The sequence below is a fragment of the Lactuca serriola genome, chromosome 2, assembly GCF_051521515.1.
Source record: "Lactuca serriola cultivar US96UC23 chromosome 2, Lser_US96UC23_V15, whole genome shotgun sequence".
Taxonomy (NCBI): domain Eukaryota; kingdom Viridiplantae; phylum Streptophyta; class Magnoliopsida; order Asterales; family Asteraceae; genus Lactuca; species Lactuca serriola.
Genome location: NC_136409.1, coordinates 225,462,789 through 225,479,462, shown reverse-complemented (window position 1 = coordinate 225,479,462; position 16,674 = coordinate 225,462,789). Strand labels below are relative to the sequence as shown.

At 35.4% G+C, this 16,674-nt stretch overlaps 3 protein-coding genes across 3 annotated transcripts; 2 read left to right on the top strand and 1 right to left on the bottom strand.

Moving 5' to 3' along the window:
• Positions 1-2,761: 2,761 nt before the first annotated feature.
• LOC145088714 (orange protein) lies at positions 2,762-4,859 on the top strand. Its single transcript, XM_079027107.1, has 8 exons — positions 2,762-3,115; positions 3,316-3,430; positions 3,562-3,678; positions 3,824-3,910; positions 3,998-4,074; positions 4,148-4,275; positions 4,364-4,500; positions 4,595-4,859. Exons 1-8 carry the CDS (start codon positions 2,901-2,903, stop codon positions 4,670-4,672), a joined length of 954 nt encoding a protein of 317 aa, XP_078883233.1. The 5' UTR covers positions 2,762-2,900; the 3' UTR covers positions 4,673-4,859.
• A 426-nt stretch (positions 4,860-5,285) lies between these two features.
• LOC145090128 (receptor-like protein EIX1) lies at positions 5,286-8,592 on the top strand. Its single transcript, XM_079028467.1, has 2 exons — positions 5,286-8,431; positions 8,520-8,592. Exons 1-2 carry the CDS (start codon positions 5,286-5,288, stop codon positions 8,590-8,592), a joined length of 3,219 nt encoding a protein of 1,072 aa, XP_078884593.1.
• LOC145088713 (receptor-like protein EIX2) lies at positions 8,590-12,047 on the bottom strand. The gene has a single exon (XM_079027106.1). The coding sequence runs from the start codon at positions 11,964-11,966 to the stop codon at positions 8,706-8,708; it is 3,261 nt and encodes a 1,086-aa protein (XP_078883232.1). The 5' UTR covers positions 11,967-12,047; the 3' UTR covers positions 8,590-8,705.
• Between the last annotated feature and the right edge of the window lie 4,627 nt (positions 12,048-16,674).

Genomic DNA, 16,674 nt, shown 5'->3' with positions numbered 1-16,674 from the left:
AGGGGGTGGCTCGCACGAGGGTAGCATGTGCGAAGGGGCTGCTGGCTTCTTGTGATTGGTCCGAAGCATGTGTCCGAAGTCGGTTCCGATGCGCAGGTGGTCAGCACGTGCGAGGGCCTCAGTGGTACTTGCTGATTGGACCGCAGAGTCGTGACCCATGTGTGAGGCTCGGAGCTAGGCGGTGCGAGGTTCGGTCCATATGCGAGCCTCGGATTGGACCTCCCTTCGGTCAAATTAGAATCCGACGCGTGGCTTCGCATGACTCAGCAGCTCGGTGACTCAGCAGGACACATGGCACTCTTTTAGCGAAGGTGACGTGGCCAAAGTCCACGTGTGCGAAATTCCTCGGTTTTGGGGATTTTTCTCGTTTTTCGCGCCAAAACTTCTAAAATCCATAACTTTCGCATACGAGCTCCGTTTTTGACGTTCTTTATATGCACGCGTAGCTAAAATTACACTCTACAACTTCCGTTTAGACATCATTGGCTAATTTTGACTTTAAATTTTATATTATTATTTTTAACAGACCGGGACAAGAAATCCGTTAAAAATTCATAACTTCTTCATCCGACGTCCGTTTTCGTCAGACTTTTTACCGTTGTGCTACTAATGACGAGACCTTCGATTCTCGTTTTGGTTGTGTCGGCTAAAAATCGCTCGATCTAAAATTCGAGTTTTTAGCTGTCTATTGCTATGCTAAAACTTCGAAAAATCATAACTTCCTCATACGAAGTCAGATTTAGGCGTTCTGTTTATCGAACTTCTCGGTTTAACAAATACTACGATGTTCGTTTAGATTACCAAGGCTAAAAAGTAGTTTATCAAAAACTTACTTTTTACGACATTCAGCACCGTGCCGGTTTTGTCGCGAAACTTCGACAGGTCATAACTTATTCGTTATAACTCGGATTTTGGTATTCTTTATATCCCCGAAATCCTTGTTTCGACCACTATAACTTTATGTAAAGATATCGGGCTTATCTCACACTTTAATTTTGACGCTTATTTTTATTCTTAATTAATAAAACGCTAATAATTAAGCATAAAACACATAATTCACATAATATTCACATAATTCATTTTCATTTCTTCAAAATGAGTTACAAAGGTTAACCTAGACTATTTACTCAATATAAATGCCTAGGCTAGAAACACGAGTGTTACAAAGAGGGAATGAGAGAGAGGTAATCTAATAAAGCGTAAAGAGAAAACTGAACCGACTAATTTGCTGCAACGAACCGTCTCTCCTTTAAGTACCCGGGTAAACGGGTAAACATATTTTTTAACATAATTTTTCGTTTAATTTAATTGTTTTTGGGTGTACTAATAGTTAGATTGTAATAAATCTACATGAATTGTGTTAATCCTATTCCATTTCATGATGATACGAAAGAGAAACACATTTAAACATGTATTCCATTTGGTCTTATATTTTACAAACTTGTTCTTATTGGAAGATGTTTTATTTTTCTTAATGGGTTAAAACTTAAAACCCATGGATATATGGATTGAACAAAGGAGCCAGAAAATTGTCAAAATTAACTCCAAAACCAGAAAAATCGAACCGACTAAAAAACCAACCATATTGGGTTCTAAAAACCAGAAATCAACCATTTATGGGTTCGGCTCGGTTTGAGTCCCAAACCGATCTAAACTTACCCATGCACAATCATATCATTTAAATTAAATGCGTTAAAAATATCAACCCAACCTGCTTGGGTTGGGCTAAAGGGTTGGATCAAATTTTCCCGGCTCTATTGATATGTGCAATCTTAAAAGTTAAATCGCGAACGAAGCAAAACATTACTACACGCAAAAAAGTAAGAAGTTGACATAAACTATATAATATTAAGAAGACACAATTATGTACTCTTGAAATATTTGAAAAGTGTTCTAAATGTTTTTCAATGATTTTTTGTATCAGAAAAACCAATTCAATGGTCTACAATTACTAGCACACAATAATAGTAATTACTTTAAACTTAACTATTTAGGTTGTGACCCGTGACACTATCTAGCCACTGTGGTCATGAAGGTTCGTTTGTAGTGATTTTAGGATATGAGACATATTTTCATATTTACAGTGGGAGATTAGCCAGTACTCAAAAGTTGACTCGGAGCCCTTATTAGGGAAGTTCCCTCTAAAAAAAATGGTTATATTGTGAGACATTTTGCCTTGTTGCCCGTTTGCCTTCAATCGATATGTATTGAACTATATTTTTCTAATTAAAAAAATGTTATTATTTAAAAAAAATTATGAGACATTTTTATTTTATATGTCACATTGAATAACTTCATTTTTATTCCACGTAAAAAATAAGTATAAAAAATGTAGTTATCAATAAAATATCCAACATTATCCGTTAAATAATCGAAATAAAATGAAAAATCCATTGTTGGATTTTTGTATTGAGGTCCACAGAATTATTCCACCATCATCATGTATCCAATAAAAGAAATATGGAATCATGCGATATGACAACATCTCCATGGATTTTAAAATATGTGGTTTCATCCACTAAATTTGTATTAGGTTCCAAATTTACAAGTCACTAGATGCAAACTTTGGGACATCAATGGATTAATCAAATATTCAGAAGTACAGGGGTCCGTTGGTCATTTTTATAGAACTGGAAGGGCCATTATGTAGTTTATATAAAGAAAATAATTAAAGAAAAGAGATAGTGCCCACACACGTGGCAATAAACACACCTTCTTCCATTGAAGATCCGCTGCTCCGGCTATACTACATAAATTGTTCCTCCCTCACGATGCTCTATTGTCGCTACCTGAAACCCAACTACACACACTACTGTGTGAGAGAGACAACGATAATTCATATAGGGAGTTATAGAAACAGATAAAGGGAAGTGGAGGAGGGCGACTGATAATTGGAGGAGATGGTATGTTCGGCTCGACTACTGGATGCTTCATATCCCCTAACGCCGTCGGTTTCCTCTTATACCCCGGCCGCGTATCATAACTCGAGATACTTATGTCGAAACCTAAAATCTACTGTCAGATGGCGATCGAAGGCATCGTCCGATCCAGATGCTTCTATGTTTTCAGCTGCTGCTTCGATTGATGCTGATTCAGCGGAAAAAAACGCGGCAGGGTAATCATCTATTCTTTCCTTAAATATTAATGGTGCGTTTCGGCCAGAATGACACAATTCTGTTTGTGGATTTAGTTGTTGATTGCAGCTTATGCTATGTGGTTGCCTTGTTCTCTCAAATTCGTTACCTTACAGGCGTAATAAATTGTGTACACTACGTAATATTGCTTTGAATCATATGGTTTAATTTACTGATGCAGGTTCTGTATAATCGAAGGACCTGAAACAGTCCAGGACTTTGATAAAATGGATATACAAGAAATTCAAGATAATATTAGAAGTCGTCGGAATAAAATATTTTTACACATGGAGGAGGTGAGCAAGTTTTTCGGAATATTCATCTGTAATATTGCGTGAGTTATCTAATTGCGTTATGCTCTAGTTTTGTAAGATGATTGATGCTCACTTGAACATTGGTGGGAATTGGGATGGTATACTTTTCTCAGGTCCGCCGGCTAAGGATACAACAGAGAATAAAAAGTGCCGAACTTGGAATCTCAGATGAAGAACAAGATGGCGAGCTTCCCAACTTTCCTTCCTTCATCCCCTTCTTGCCTCCTCTGGTATATAACTTTCTCTTATTTCATTGACTATCCGCGCCAGATAATGATATCCTAATGCATTTAGAATACAGGAAACTTGGTTATCGATTTCATCTTAGTTTTCTGTTTTCTTCATGTGGCAACTAAGAGTTTTCTATCTTTTCAGACCTCAGCAAATCTCAAACAATACTATGCCAGCTGTTTTTCTCTAATTTCTGGAATTATTATTTTTGGAGGTCTCCTTGCACCTACAGTAAGTTTCTTTTCCATATATACGACAAAAAAATCAACACATGTACTATGCAGTTTTTCTTTAAAACTTTATGAATTTTGATCTCAGTTGGAGCTGAAATTGGGAATAGGAGGGACATCATATGCAGATTTCATTTCTAGCATGCATCTTCCTATGCAGTTGAGGTATAAATTAATAAAATTATGCAATTTGTTACAATTAAATCTGGTTGTTTATCATTTTGATGCACAAATTCAGTGATGTTGATCCGATTGTGGCATCATTCTCTGGAGGAGCAGTTGGTGTGATTTCAGCTTTGATGGTGGTTGAAATAAACAATGTAAAACAACAAGAGCATAAAAGATGCAAGTATTGTCTAGGAACAGGTTAATAACAACAAATAAGCAAGCATGTTTGAATCTGATTTGTTATAACAAGTTAACAAGTGAAGTTTATTGATGAGATGTGATGCAGGGTATCTGGCTTGTGCTAGGTGTGCTAGCACAGGGGCAATTGTTCTGATTGATCCGGTTGCATCTGCTAACGGTGGAAATCAACCGCTATCACCACCTAAAACAGAAAGATGTTCCAACTGCTCGGGTGCAGGAAAAGTAAGTTGAATGTTGTGAAATTTGTTTTTTTGGAATGTAAGGGTAAAATGGTCATATGATTGTTTATTTTTTTTTACTTGATTTCATTTTGCAGGTTATGTGCCCAACTTGTCTTTGTACGGGAATGGCTATGGCGAGTGAGCATGATCCACGCATTGACCCGTTTGATTAAATTCAAATCGGATTTCACCTCCACCTGTAACATAGTAATTTGATAGTTCTTACTTTACATAAGGCAGATGAAATCCTTCCTTGTGGTCAGTAGTTTGTATTTGTGTTGTACAACTCTTTAAATACATTCTTGCATGAGTTTTATACTTTATTATATATATATACTACTGTTGTATTTTTATTTTGAATTACAAGGCTCAAGTGTATACATTCTGCAAATGATTCCCTCCTCGTTCTAGTAGAGTCGGGTCAGTTTAAAGTGATGCTGTGATTTGCACCAATCACTCTGTGGGTCTCTTTCCCGTTTTATAAAAAGTTAATTTATCTCTTATTATAATATATATGTCAAATCAAACATTCAATTTTCAAGAAGAAAGTATAAAAGAGTATAAGACACTGTCAAACACGAGATAAGAAATATGGAGTAGACTTTGACTTTTCAAGTAAACGCTAACAGAGTGCATGATGCCAATTATGTCCACGTAAACTCATATTCAACTTTTGCTAGTTGAGAAGGCCGGCTTAGAAGTTTGGTCAAAGAAAAATGAAAGCATAAGAATCTGTTAACATAAAGTGACTATTATTATCATCTTCATTCTTCATCATCAATCAATATGAGTATTGGTTTTTCATTTCCACATTTCTCTTCCTTACTTGTAGTTGTGGCTTTATTTCCTTTATGCACGTTGTCAAGTAATGATGTGTTATGCAAGGATGATGAGAGACAAGCCCTTCTAGAGTTCAAACATGGACTCATAGATGAAGCAGATCGACTTGCTTCATGGGTTGGTGAGAAGACCGATTGCTGCACTTGGACTGGGATTGTTTGTGACAACTCTACTGGTCATGTACAAAAGATTCATCTTTCTAATAATCATTGTTATACTGATGAATATAGCACAGCCAAAGAATACGAAGAATGCTTCAATCAAAGACTAAGAGGGAATTTAAGCTCATCCCTGCTGCATCTGAAGCAACTCAAACATCTGGACTTGAGCAGCAATAATTTCGGAGGAATCCAAATTCCTAGCTTTATGGGTTCTTTTAAAAACATGAGATATCTTAACCTGTCGCACTCTAGATTTGGTGGAAGTATCCCCCCTCAACTAGGGAATCTATCTGAATTGCGCATCCTCTCTCTTGGAAGTTTTCACAATGCTATATTTGAGCGTGAGTTAACTAGCATGAGTAATAATATGCATTGGTTGTCAAGCCTCCATAGGTTGCATCACCTGGATATGAGTGGTGTAGATCTAAGCAAAGCAACTGATTGGCTTCAGGTGATCAACACCCTCCCTTCTTTGGTTGAACTACATTTGTCTCATAGTAGTCTCTCACATACACATATAGATATATATCCCGATGTTGCCAGTCTTAATCTCACATCCCTAGCTCACCTCGATCTTTCAGATAACTATTTCATTAACAGTTCCCTACCACAGTGGATTTTCAGTATAACTACTCTAGTTTCACTGGATCTAAGTTGGTGTGGTTTTCATCATTTCTATAATCCTAGCAGTATTATTGATCTCTTCAGTAATTTGACTTCTGTTGAGTCGCTTCACGTCCCAGATAACCCTTTCATGAACTCTTGGTTAGTACTGAAAGGGTTGTCTAGTCATGTAGGTCGTAATCTGATTTCGTTGGATATTAGATTTTGTGGCGTTTCTAGTTCAGTTCTTGATGATGCCCTTCACAACTTGACTTCCCTTCTTAGCCTTGATTTGTCAGAAAATGAACTAACCAAAACAATCACCAAGTCGTTGGCTAACCTTTGCAATTTGAGACATGTCAATCTGGGAGGTAACCATTTTTCTAATACTAGTTTAACAAGCGTTCTGGAAAGTTTTTTTGAGTGCAAGCTACCAAGGTTGGAGTCATTATCTGTTGGGTCCTCTGGACTTTCTGGTCAACTGCCATATGAAATCGGACGACTGACATATCTTGTGGATCTCCAACTTGGAGGAAACAGGTTTGTCGGTATGATTCCAGATTCAATCGGGCGATTATCTAGTCTCAGGTCATTAAATCTTCAAAACAATCTTATTTCTGGTCCGATTCCGTACTCAATTGGAAGATTATCATCACTGGAGATGTTAGATCTTTCAGATAATCAACTGAATGGAAGCCTTCCTAATGGCCTCGGTCAACTTTCAAAGTTGGTTCTTTTAGCTTTTTCTAACAATCGGTTGACTGGTTCGGTGACAAAATCTCACTTTGCAAAACTAGCAAGACTGAAAATCCTGCTTGGAGCAGGCAACAACTTAACCCTAAGATCACACCTTGCAAACTGGATTCCATCTTTCCGGTTGAGAATGTTGTCTCTAAGTTGTTGGGATCTAGGGCCTCAATTTCCATCATGGCTTCAAGTGTACATGGATTTAGTATATGTGGATATAAGCAACACCAGAATTTCATCAACCATCCCTGATTCATTTTGGAGATCATTGCCCGATCTATTCTATCTGGATATGTCCCAAAATCATATCCAAGGAATATTTCCCGCTCGTATGATCCCAGCATCAATCCAAGTACTCGATGTGAGTTCTAATGAGTTTGGCGGGTTGTTACCTCAACTCTCAAATGGAAATGCTTCATCTGCATTGATCCTGGATCTATCAAATAACTCCTTTTCAGGGTCTTTACGTCATTTGTTGTGTCCTAACAGTGAGAAAGTGGTAGCTGTTCTTAATCTGGCAAATAATCGTCTATCAGGTATCATTCCTGATTGTTGGCACAAATGGCCGAGTTTGTCATTCTTAAACTTGGAGAACAACAATCTGTCTGGTAGGATTCCAATACGTTTGGGATCTTTATCTTCACTAGGATCATTGAACATGTGCAACAACAAACTCTCTGGAAGATTGCATATGAAGAACTTGACAAACTTGCAAATCCTTCAACTTGCTGGGAATGAACTTGTTGGAACAATTCCGGCATGGTTCGGGAGAGAACTTCCCAACTTGAGAATACTCGACCTCCGATCAAACAATTTTTATGGAGATATAACTCATCAGCTCTGTAATCTTACCTCAATTCAGATCTTGGACCTTGGAGATAACAATCTATCAGGAAATATTCCGAGGTGCTTCAAAAATTTCGGTTTTCTAACTGGGAAAGAAGCCAACTCAAAAGATCAGTTTAATTTCTCACCATTTCAAGATATGGATGCTTTGGGTAGTGCTTCATTGGTGATAAAGGGACGAGAGGACACATACAGCACGATTCTTGGATTAGTGATGGTTCTGGACCTTTCTAGTAACAACTTCTCCGGGCAAATCCCCAGTGAGCTAATGGACCTCAAGGCGTTACGCTCATTGAATTTATCAAGAAATCAGTTGACAGGAAGAATCCCAGACAAGATTGGAGACTTGAAATTACTTGAATCCTTTGATGTATCTCTCAACTCGCTTTCTGGGGAGCTTCCTTTGAGCTTGTCAAGCTTAAGTTTCTTGAGCAACTTCAATGTGTCCTTCAACAATCTGACTGGAAGAGTCCCATCATCCACACAGCTTCAGGGTTTCAGTGAGTCCAGCTTCTTGGGCAACAAACTTTGTGGAGATCCATTCACCAAAACATGTGCAGTTGAAGCAGTCGCCAGAGACCAAGAAGAAGACAAGAATGGGTCACATGGAGCAGATTGGGGATTGATTATTAGCATAGTTTCTGGATTGATTGCTGGTTTTTGGGCTGTGTTGACTCCACTCATACTCAGCACCACATGGAGGATTGCATATTTTGGTTTCTTGAATAAACTGAGGTATATGAGTTGTGATGTTATTCGTATCTACTGCTGTACCATGTTTCGTAAGTAATGAAGAATGTAATAAATTTGTAATATGTTTCAGTTTTAGTTTGAAAAATAGCAACTTGTATCTTCTTAACAAGCCTGGATCAAGTTTTCTAACAGTTTACCCATAACAGCAACACACTCAACAAATATATTGAACAATATCAAGAAACATACACTTAATTAATGACTAATGGAAACATTATACAGCTTTACTAACATATCATATATTTATATATAATTGTCAGAAAGAGCTTCCAAGGCGAAGCTCGGTTGGTTCCAAGGTGGCGTGTTTGGGTTTTGAGATAAAGATGCCACAAACCTTATGCCATACTTTATTCAGGAACCCGAAATATGTGATTCTCCATATTCTATTCACTGCCAATGGTCCAACCACCACCCAGAATCCAAAGAAGAATCCAACCACCAAACACACTACCAACACCCAATCAACTTCATTTCCTTCATCCCTGTTTTCTTCGTCCTTTGTCCCATCAACATGAGCTAATGATCCACATAGATTCTCAAGAGGAGGCCCACAGAGCCTGTTGCCAATGAAGCTGGACTGATTGAAGCTCTGAATCTGAGTGCTTGTTGGGATTCTTCCTGTCAAGCTGTTGTAAGATACGTTTAACCAATTCAAGAAAGTCAAACTCGAGATTCTCCAAGGAATTCCTCCCTGAAGCAAGTTGGAAGACAAATCCAAAGATTCAAGCAATCGCATGCCTCCAACATTCTCTGGAATCCTTCCTGTCAACTGATTTCCAGAAAGATTCAAATAACGCAATCCCACAAGGTCCATCAACTCATCAGGAATGTTCCCAGAAAATCTGTTTCTTGAAAGATCTAGGGTTGTCACCAAATAAAGAATTGTGCTATATGAACTCTCTCTTCCCTTCGTCACCAAAGATGCACTTCCTAGAACTTGATTTTGGTCGAATTCGTCATAAAGAATGATAGAGGTTGAGCTTTCTTTTCCAGACATTATGGTGAAGTCGTTGAAACATGTTGGTATGCTCCCCGAAAGATTGTTGTCAGCAAGGTCTAAGATTTGAACTGAAGTGAGATGACAGAGTTCATTAGGAAACTTTCCATCCAACATGTTTGAACGAAGGCTTAGAAGTTTCAACCTTGTAGCTTTCCCCCACTTTGGGGTGAGTGTAATTCCAGTGAGTTTGTTGTCAGCAAGATCAATGATTAACAAGCTCTTTGAACTCATCACAGACACAGGTATCTTTCCAGAAAGATTGTTCCTGCGTATGTTTAATGATCTAAGAAAAGGTACTTCTCCCATAGATCTTGGGATTCCACCCGATAATCTATTGTTTTCCAAATTTAAGACATATAAAGAATCCCAGTTCACCCAGCAATTTGGAATAACACCTGAAAGGTTATTGTTTGCAAGATTAAGAACTTTTAGCTGTCTTGATTCCTGGATCTTTGGACACAAGAATTGCTGTAGAGACCCTGAAAGATGATTCGTTGAAAGATCAAGAAAATCGATGTCGGGTCTGTTGAAGGAGCTAGGTAATGGACCACTGAATGAGTTGTCGCTTAGATCTACTACTGCATTTGTAGCAAGGAATTCAAGATCTTGTGTCAACTTTCCTTGGATTCTGTTGTGGGAGATGTTTAAGAATCCTATGCCTGAAAATGTACTCCAAAACCAATCTGGCATGACGTCTGAAATGTTTGTATTTGATATATCTAACTCGGTCAAGTTTCTCTGAAACTGAAGCCATGAAGGAAAATGAGGGCCTAAATTCCAAGACCCAATTCTCAACACATCTAGTTGGAAAGAGGGAACCCAATCTTCATCAACATTTGGTTGCAACTGCAGTGTCAACTTGTTATTCTCACCCCTTAAAGTTTTCAATGCTGTAAGATTTGTCAACTGATTTGAGTTGACTGAACCATTCAACAGATTGTTATACACATTCAAAAAAGTCAATCTCGAAAGGTTACCTAAGCTTTCAGGAAGACTTCCGATTAATAGGTTGTTTGAAAGGTCTAACCTATCCAAAAACGAAAGTTTTCCTATTGAATTTGGGATTTGACCAGTGATTGAGTTGGCGTTAAGTATTAACGTCTTCAGATTTGGCAATGTTCCTACAGACTCTGGGATTTGACCGGTTAGAAAGTTGAATCCAAGATCAAAGGTGATCAGATTCTTTAGAACTCCAAGTTTTTCAGGTATATAGCCAACAAGGTAATTACCCCAGAATCCTATAGACTCAAGCTTAGATGATTTACATTCGCACAAGTTTTGAAGAAGCTCGGTTATACTTCCGTACAAATGGTTAGACTGAAGAGCTATGGACCTTAAGTTACACAGATTAACCAATGAATTAGGTAACGACTCATTGATTTTATTGTTTGACAAGTCAAGGCTAACAAGAGAACTCATGTTCTGAAGGTCATGGAGGATTGGACGTGTCAGATAGCAACTACTGATATCTAGCGAAACAAGATTTGTTAGGCTCGATACCCCCTTCAGCAGTGACGAATGGTTCATAGCATCATTACCAGAAACATGAAGAACCCTAAGGAATGTCAATTTCTGAAAACCAACACCGAATCCAACTGGGACCAGATTATGGAAGAAACAGTTGGTGAGATCGAGGGAAACTAGGCTAGTTAAGTTGAAAATCCAGAGAGGCATAAAACTGGTATCGAAGGTATTGTAGGAAAGATCGAGGATGGAAAGTGATGTAAAATTAACAGTATTTATGTTACGAGGGATTTGTGGAAGTGAGCAGGAAGACAAACGTAATTCTAACAAAGAAGGAAGAGTGTTCATCACCTGTAGCCACTCATCTTCACTGCTGAGATCATATCCTGTCAAATCAAGGTGCTGCAACATACGAAGAGGAGACAGCCACTTTAGATTCTTTAAAGGAAAATTGCTCTGCCATAACCCGAATCTGAGATCAAGAACACGCAACATGGTCAGATTCCCTAGATTGTGAGGGATCTGTCCATCGAATTGAGACATTGAGAGATTAAGATATCTGAGACTCCTCATGGACGCAATGAAACCAGGAATTGGGATCCCTCCAAAATCATTGCAGCTTAAGTCCAAATAGTTAAGCTGCTTCAACGACAGCAAGGAAGGATTTATATTCCCACCCAACATCTGTTTCGATGCTGCATCGAGTTCAGCATCAGTGTCATAAGAACCGTGACAATGACCATGGAGCCCATCAGCAGGCCCACCAAGGCGAATCTCTTGAACATGACCCGTAATGTTATTGCAAACCACACCAGCCCATTTGCAGCAGTCGTTGTTGTAGCCGATACTCCAAGAAGAGAGCCTGTTGGCAGCATCTATCAGATCAGTTTTGAACTGCAGAAGAGCTACTCTCTCACTCTGGATGCATAGAACATGATCCGAGTCTTCATTGCATAGGTAACAACAGCATAGTGCTAAGACAATCAAAAATTGAAGGAGACGAGAAGAAGAAGCAGAAGAAAGAAGTAAGAAAGATTTCATATCAGTATGCATGCAATGGAAATATTCAATCGCTGACTTATGGTAAGTGAATGCATGTAGTTCAGTTAGATGGTTATATATACATTCAAATTCAGCGAAGGAAGAGAATTAATTAGCCGTGAATCTTTTTTCAAGTCTTGCATCCACACTGATTGTGTATTCTCCATCTCAAACTCCGTACGTACCCCACTTGAGGAAGTGACATAAAGTTAGTCTACGAGGTCGACTAGGTAGTCCTATATATGACCAAAAATGAAAAATGGGTCCTCCATCTCATTTCATGATTATGCATGCATAGTTGCATACTGATGAACTCGTATCATGGGATGGTCCACGAAGTCATTCTCCATCTTATCTGTTTGTTGTTGTTGGAGAGCGAGGGCATGTAGTACTACTTACTCTGTAGGAGGTTGATGGACAAAAAAGTTTTGAATTAAAATTAGGAATCAACATTCCACTGTGGAAGACTTTTGCAAATGGACAAAAGGTTTGACAAGCAGCAGGAGTCGACGGGTGGATGACAAAGTCTAAGGTATCATCGGATACTTTTATACTTTTGGCCTAACAGGTCCACTACAATTAATTTGTTTCCACAAGAAAATATATGGTTTTTTTTTTTTTATTCTTTTAGAATGTGACATGTAATTTTTTATTTGAGATTTATTTATTTTTTACAAGAAATATAAGGAGTTTTTGCTAATAATTAGAATCTGTCAATTGCATTTTGAGGATTAGAAATCCGATTCAATTGAAACTTGTCACGTACACATTTTGTTCAATTGAATCAGAGGTAAGGGCGGAAGATGCAACCTTGTCCCGTTTGGCCTCGTAGACATTCCCTACTTCAAATTCCTTAAAAATTAATCAAAACTCCATAATAATTTGATTTTTTTTTATTATGCCCACCCCTAGATCTCTTGGCCAAAAAATTCTAAAATTCTACCATACCATGGATTTAGAAAACTTGTGGAGCATCATTTCCACTAAAAAGGAAACTTCCCTTCCACTACCACTACCTCCAATTTGACCATAGAGGAGACTTTTTGGTTCTTCAACCCACAAAAACGAATTTTCTAAAAGCGGGATCCATATATTGATTATATTCCCACAACCCCACCAAATTTCAACAAATTAAATTTAATCAAACATTTAATGATTATAAACTCTAATATACTCCTATATTATTACAGTCATTATAAAGCGACCTGCTTTATTTATTAAAAGAGTAAATTACACGAATGGTCCCTATGGTTTATGGTAATTTGCACGTTTGGTCCCTAACTTATTTTTTTAACTCGGACGGTCCTTACTCTTTTTTTTTGTTATGCCCTTGGTCCCTATAGCTGTTTTTGTTACACGTTTGGTCTCTGTCTTACCTAAAAAATGTATTATTTAAATAGAGAAAAAATGACAGGATAGGTAAGGTAAGGTGAAGGGTTGAGGTTGGGGTGTGTTTGTTTAAATAAATTAAGAAAAATCAAAGGAAAAATAGTCTTTTTACGTAAGACAGGGACCAAGCGCGTAACAAAAACAAACAATAAGGACCTTCCGAGTTAAAAAAATAAGTTAGGGACCAAATAGGCAAATTATCCTAAACCATAGGGACCATTCGTGTAATTTACTCTTATTAAAAAAACTCGTTGAGGCAAAAAAAAAAAAAAAGTTCTACCGATCAAACATCTCAAATATTTGTTATGTTCAAACATGATCTATACGTTACCGTAACATAGAATGAAATTAAAAAGAAATATGCTTCAAACTTGTAAAATCATTGAGGTAGAAATAAAGCACATGTAAATAAAAAGAAAACAAAACACAAATGATGGTGTGGAAATCCTTTGTCTGGAAAACCACAAGGTACACAAGTATCTTTAAATATTATTAAAAGAGAAACTTTATGACATCATCTTAAATAATCTGGACTCTTGATTGTATTTCAATCTTATTTTTTCCACCATTTGATCAAATTGTTGACATCATCTTCCTCATATGGATGTATTTAATTCCAATAAATGATTTCCAATCGTCCAACAATAACTTACATTCGTTGAAATTGAATGTATTTAATTCCAATAAAAGTTTTCCATATTTAAAATCTTGAATTTCCGATTATGAAGAATTTAATATGGTCAATTTTAAAAGCATAATACTAACAAACATTTCAATCAAGGCATTAATATCAACCATTAATATAAATCCGTTTATATTAGTAAACCATTAATATAAAATATATTTTTATTAGGAAATCATTAATACCGAAAAATCATATTCAAATTATCACATACATATACGATTTATCCTTGAATCTGCGGCTCACACTTATTTCCAATCGTTTCTTTTCTTCAAACATTCTCCTACAATATCATTATTATTGCTTATAACTTACATCATAATTCTCTGCTTCAAACATTCGCTCTTGTGCACTAGAAGGTCAGTACCTTCTTTCGCTTTTTATATTTTTTTCGATTATTTTTTTTTGTTCCTATATCAAATATATGTATTCATATATTTCGATTTTCTTTGTCACAAATTAAGTGAAATCAGTTGACTATTTTTGTGAAACTTTTCAAATAAACAGGAAAATATATCACATACCTTTAACAAAACAGAAGTTAACTATCTTGGGAATTGACATTAATTATGAAAATGTTACTTTTATATATTAGAGATGATTATGAGTTTTTTTTTTAAAATTTTTATGTCATAAGAATCTGGTTAATTTTGGCATTATTTTAAAATATCATTGAAATTATTATTTTTTGTATATCATATCAACCTACTTTTTTATCTCTATATAGTAACAATAAAATTTATAAATTTACACAACAAATATACATATTTCGAATTTTGTAATATTATTATACCTTACAAAATACAACTCCCTCCAAAATAATTTTCGCCAGTAATTTTATCCATAATTTCACCAAATTTAAATTTATATTTTCTTTATATAAACTTTTTTAATGATCCTGATTTTTTTCCTCCAAAATTATATCAAGCATTTACGTCTTAGATAATGTTGCCCCATTATAATTATTACTTTCCAAAAATATATCCGTTTAATGAGGAATTTGATATAATGAAGGAAGTAAATGTTAATTAAAATAAGATATATTCCATAATTATTACACAGGTTTATTAAAAAAAATTAATATCAAGGTGTAAACATTAAGCATTTTTAAAGTGAAATTTAAGAATACATACAAACGATGATGTTGTACAATGAAATATAAAATTGAATAGACTGAAAAAAACTATTAAGGCAGTCAATCTTGAAAATAATATAGTTATGAAAAATTATAAAGTAAGATAAAAATTATAACATATTAGGAGATTTGTAAAAAGTACAATTAGTAAAAGCGTTACGGTTATTAGAAAAAATAAGACCCTTAAGATTAGTAAAAATACAATATATAAACTAAATTATCACAATAGTAATGAAATGTCATTATTTGATATTTCATATAATTGAAAAATATACCAAATTACATTGATGATATACTAAAATTATTCAAAGTTGCACCAAAACTAATACAAAGTTTTTGCGAACACCAAATAAATAAGAACAAACATAAAAACTAGCATTTATATTGATAATCAATTTAAAATAAACCAATCATGATTTACGAAAGAATCTCCATTGATGATATACTAAAATTAAATTCATATAACATTTAACTTTCTATAAATTATATTATATAATTTTATTTGAATAAATGAAATAGTTGTCAATATTTAATGCAGTGGAAAAAACGGTATATTGGTTGTCAATATATATTTAAATTAGGTAACATTATTATGGAAGGAACGTCTAATTAAAATGCTTATAATTATATAACAATATCATAATTATATGAGACGAGAAAGGCCGTTCAACTAATAAAACAAAAAATATTGTCTACAAAGAGATCATTCAATGGTTATAGATATTTATCGTTTTCAATGTATTTTCTACACATTTCAATAATACCAATAACCATATATATATATATATATATATATATATATATATATATATATTTGTAATCATTATGCAATATTTGTAGACGATTATATGTTTTTTTTATACGTTTCCCGCGTTTAACGCGGGCTATAATCTAGTATATATTAAAATCAATGATGGATAGGAGAGAAGTTACAAATGATGGGGATAGATAGATTTTAGGTTGCATAAATGAAAAATGTCATATCTATAGATGATTATATGTTTTTTTACTATCTATTGTGTGCTTGTAGGATTGCTAAAGGTTTAATTAATGTTCATTATATCTTTAACATGTAATATGCATTAATTATTTTCTTAAAATAACTAAAATGATTGGTCCAAAATCAAACTTACATGTACACAATAGATAGTTAGAACAAAATAACCTAACCATATATATATATATATATATATATATATATATATATATATATATATATATATATCCCTATTCTAATAAATGAATAGGTTTATTCTCATATTGACAAGTGTCATTATATTATAATTCCTCATTAATATTATATGTCCTGTATCATGCCACTTGTCAACATATTTGTAGCACCTGGTTCCTGGTACGTAAAATTTATCTAAGTATTTTACATTTTTAGATTTGGACTCGGCGAGTTGTAGGCCCGACTCGCCGAGTGGAGACGGGTTTGGGAGCACCCTATTTAAACCCTCTTATCCGCCCCCAAGCTCGCCCCCTTCACCCTCAAAGCTCTCTACTTCGTTCAA

Bases quoted from the DNA above. Each gene is read 5' to 3' on its own strand.
- LOC145088713 (XM_079027106.1), bottom strand. From the start codon at position 11,966: ATGCATACTGATATGAAATCTTTCTTACTTCTTTCTTCTGCTTCTTCT.
- LOC145088714 (XM_079027107.1), top strand. From the start codon at position 2,901: ATGGTATGTTCGGCTCGACTACTGGATGCTTCATATCCCCTAACGCCG. The intron at 3,911-3,997 runs GTAAGTTTCTTT...TTTTGATCTCAG, and splicing joins GAGGTCTCCTTGCACCTACA to TTGGAGCTGAAATTGGGAAT. The intron at 4,075-4,147 runs GTATAAATTAAT...GCACAAATTCAG, and splicing joins CATCTTCCTATGCAGTTGAG to TGATGTTGATCCGATTGTGG.
- LOC145090128 (XM_079028467.1), top strand. From the start codon at position 5,286: ATGAGTATTGGTTTTTCATTTCCACATTTCTCTTCCTTACTTGTAGTT. The intron at 8,432-8,519 runs GTATATGAGTTG...AATATGTTTCAG, and splicing joins GGTTTCTTGAATAAACTGAG to TTTTAGTTTGAAAAATAGCA.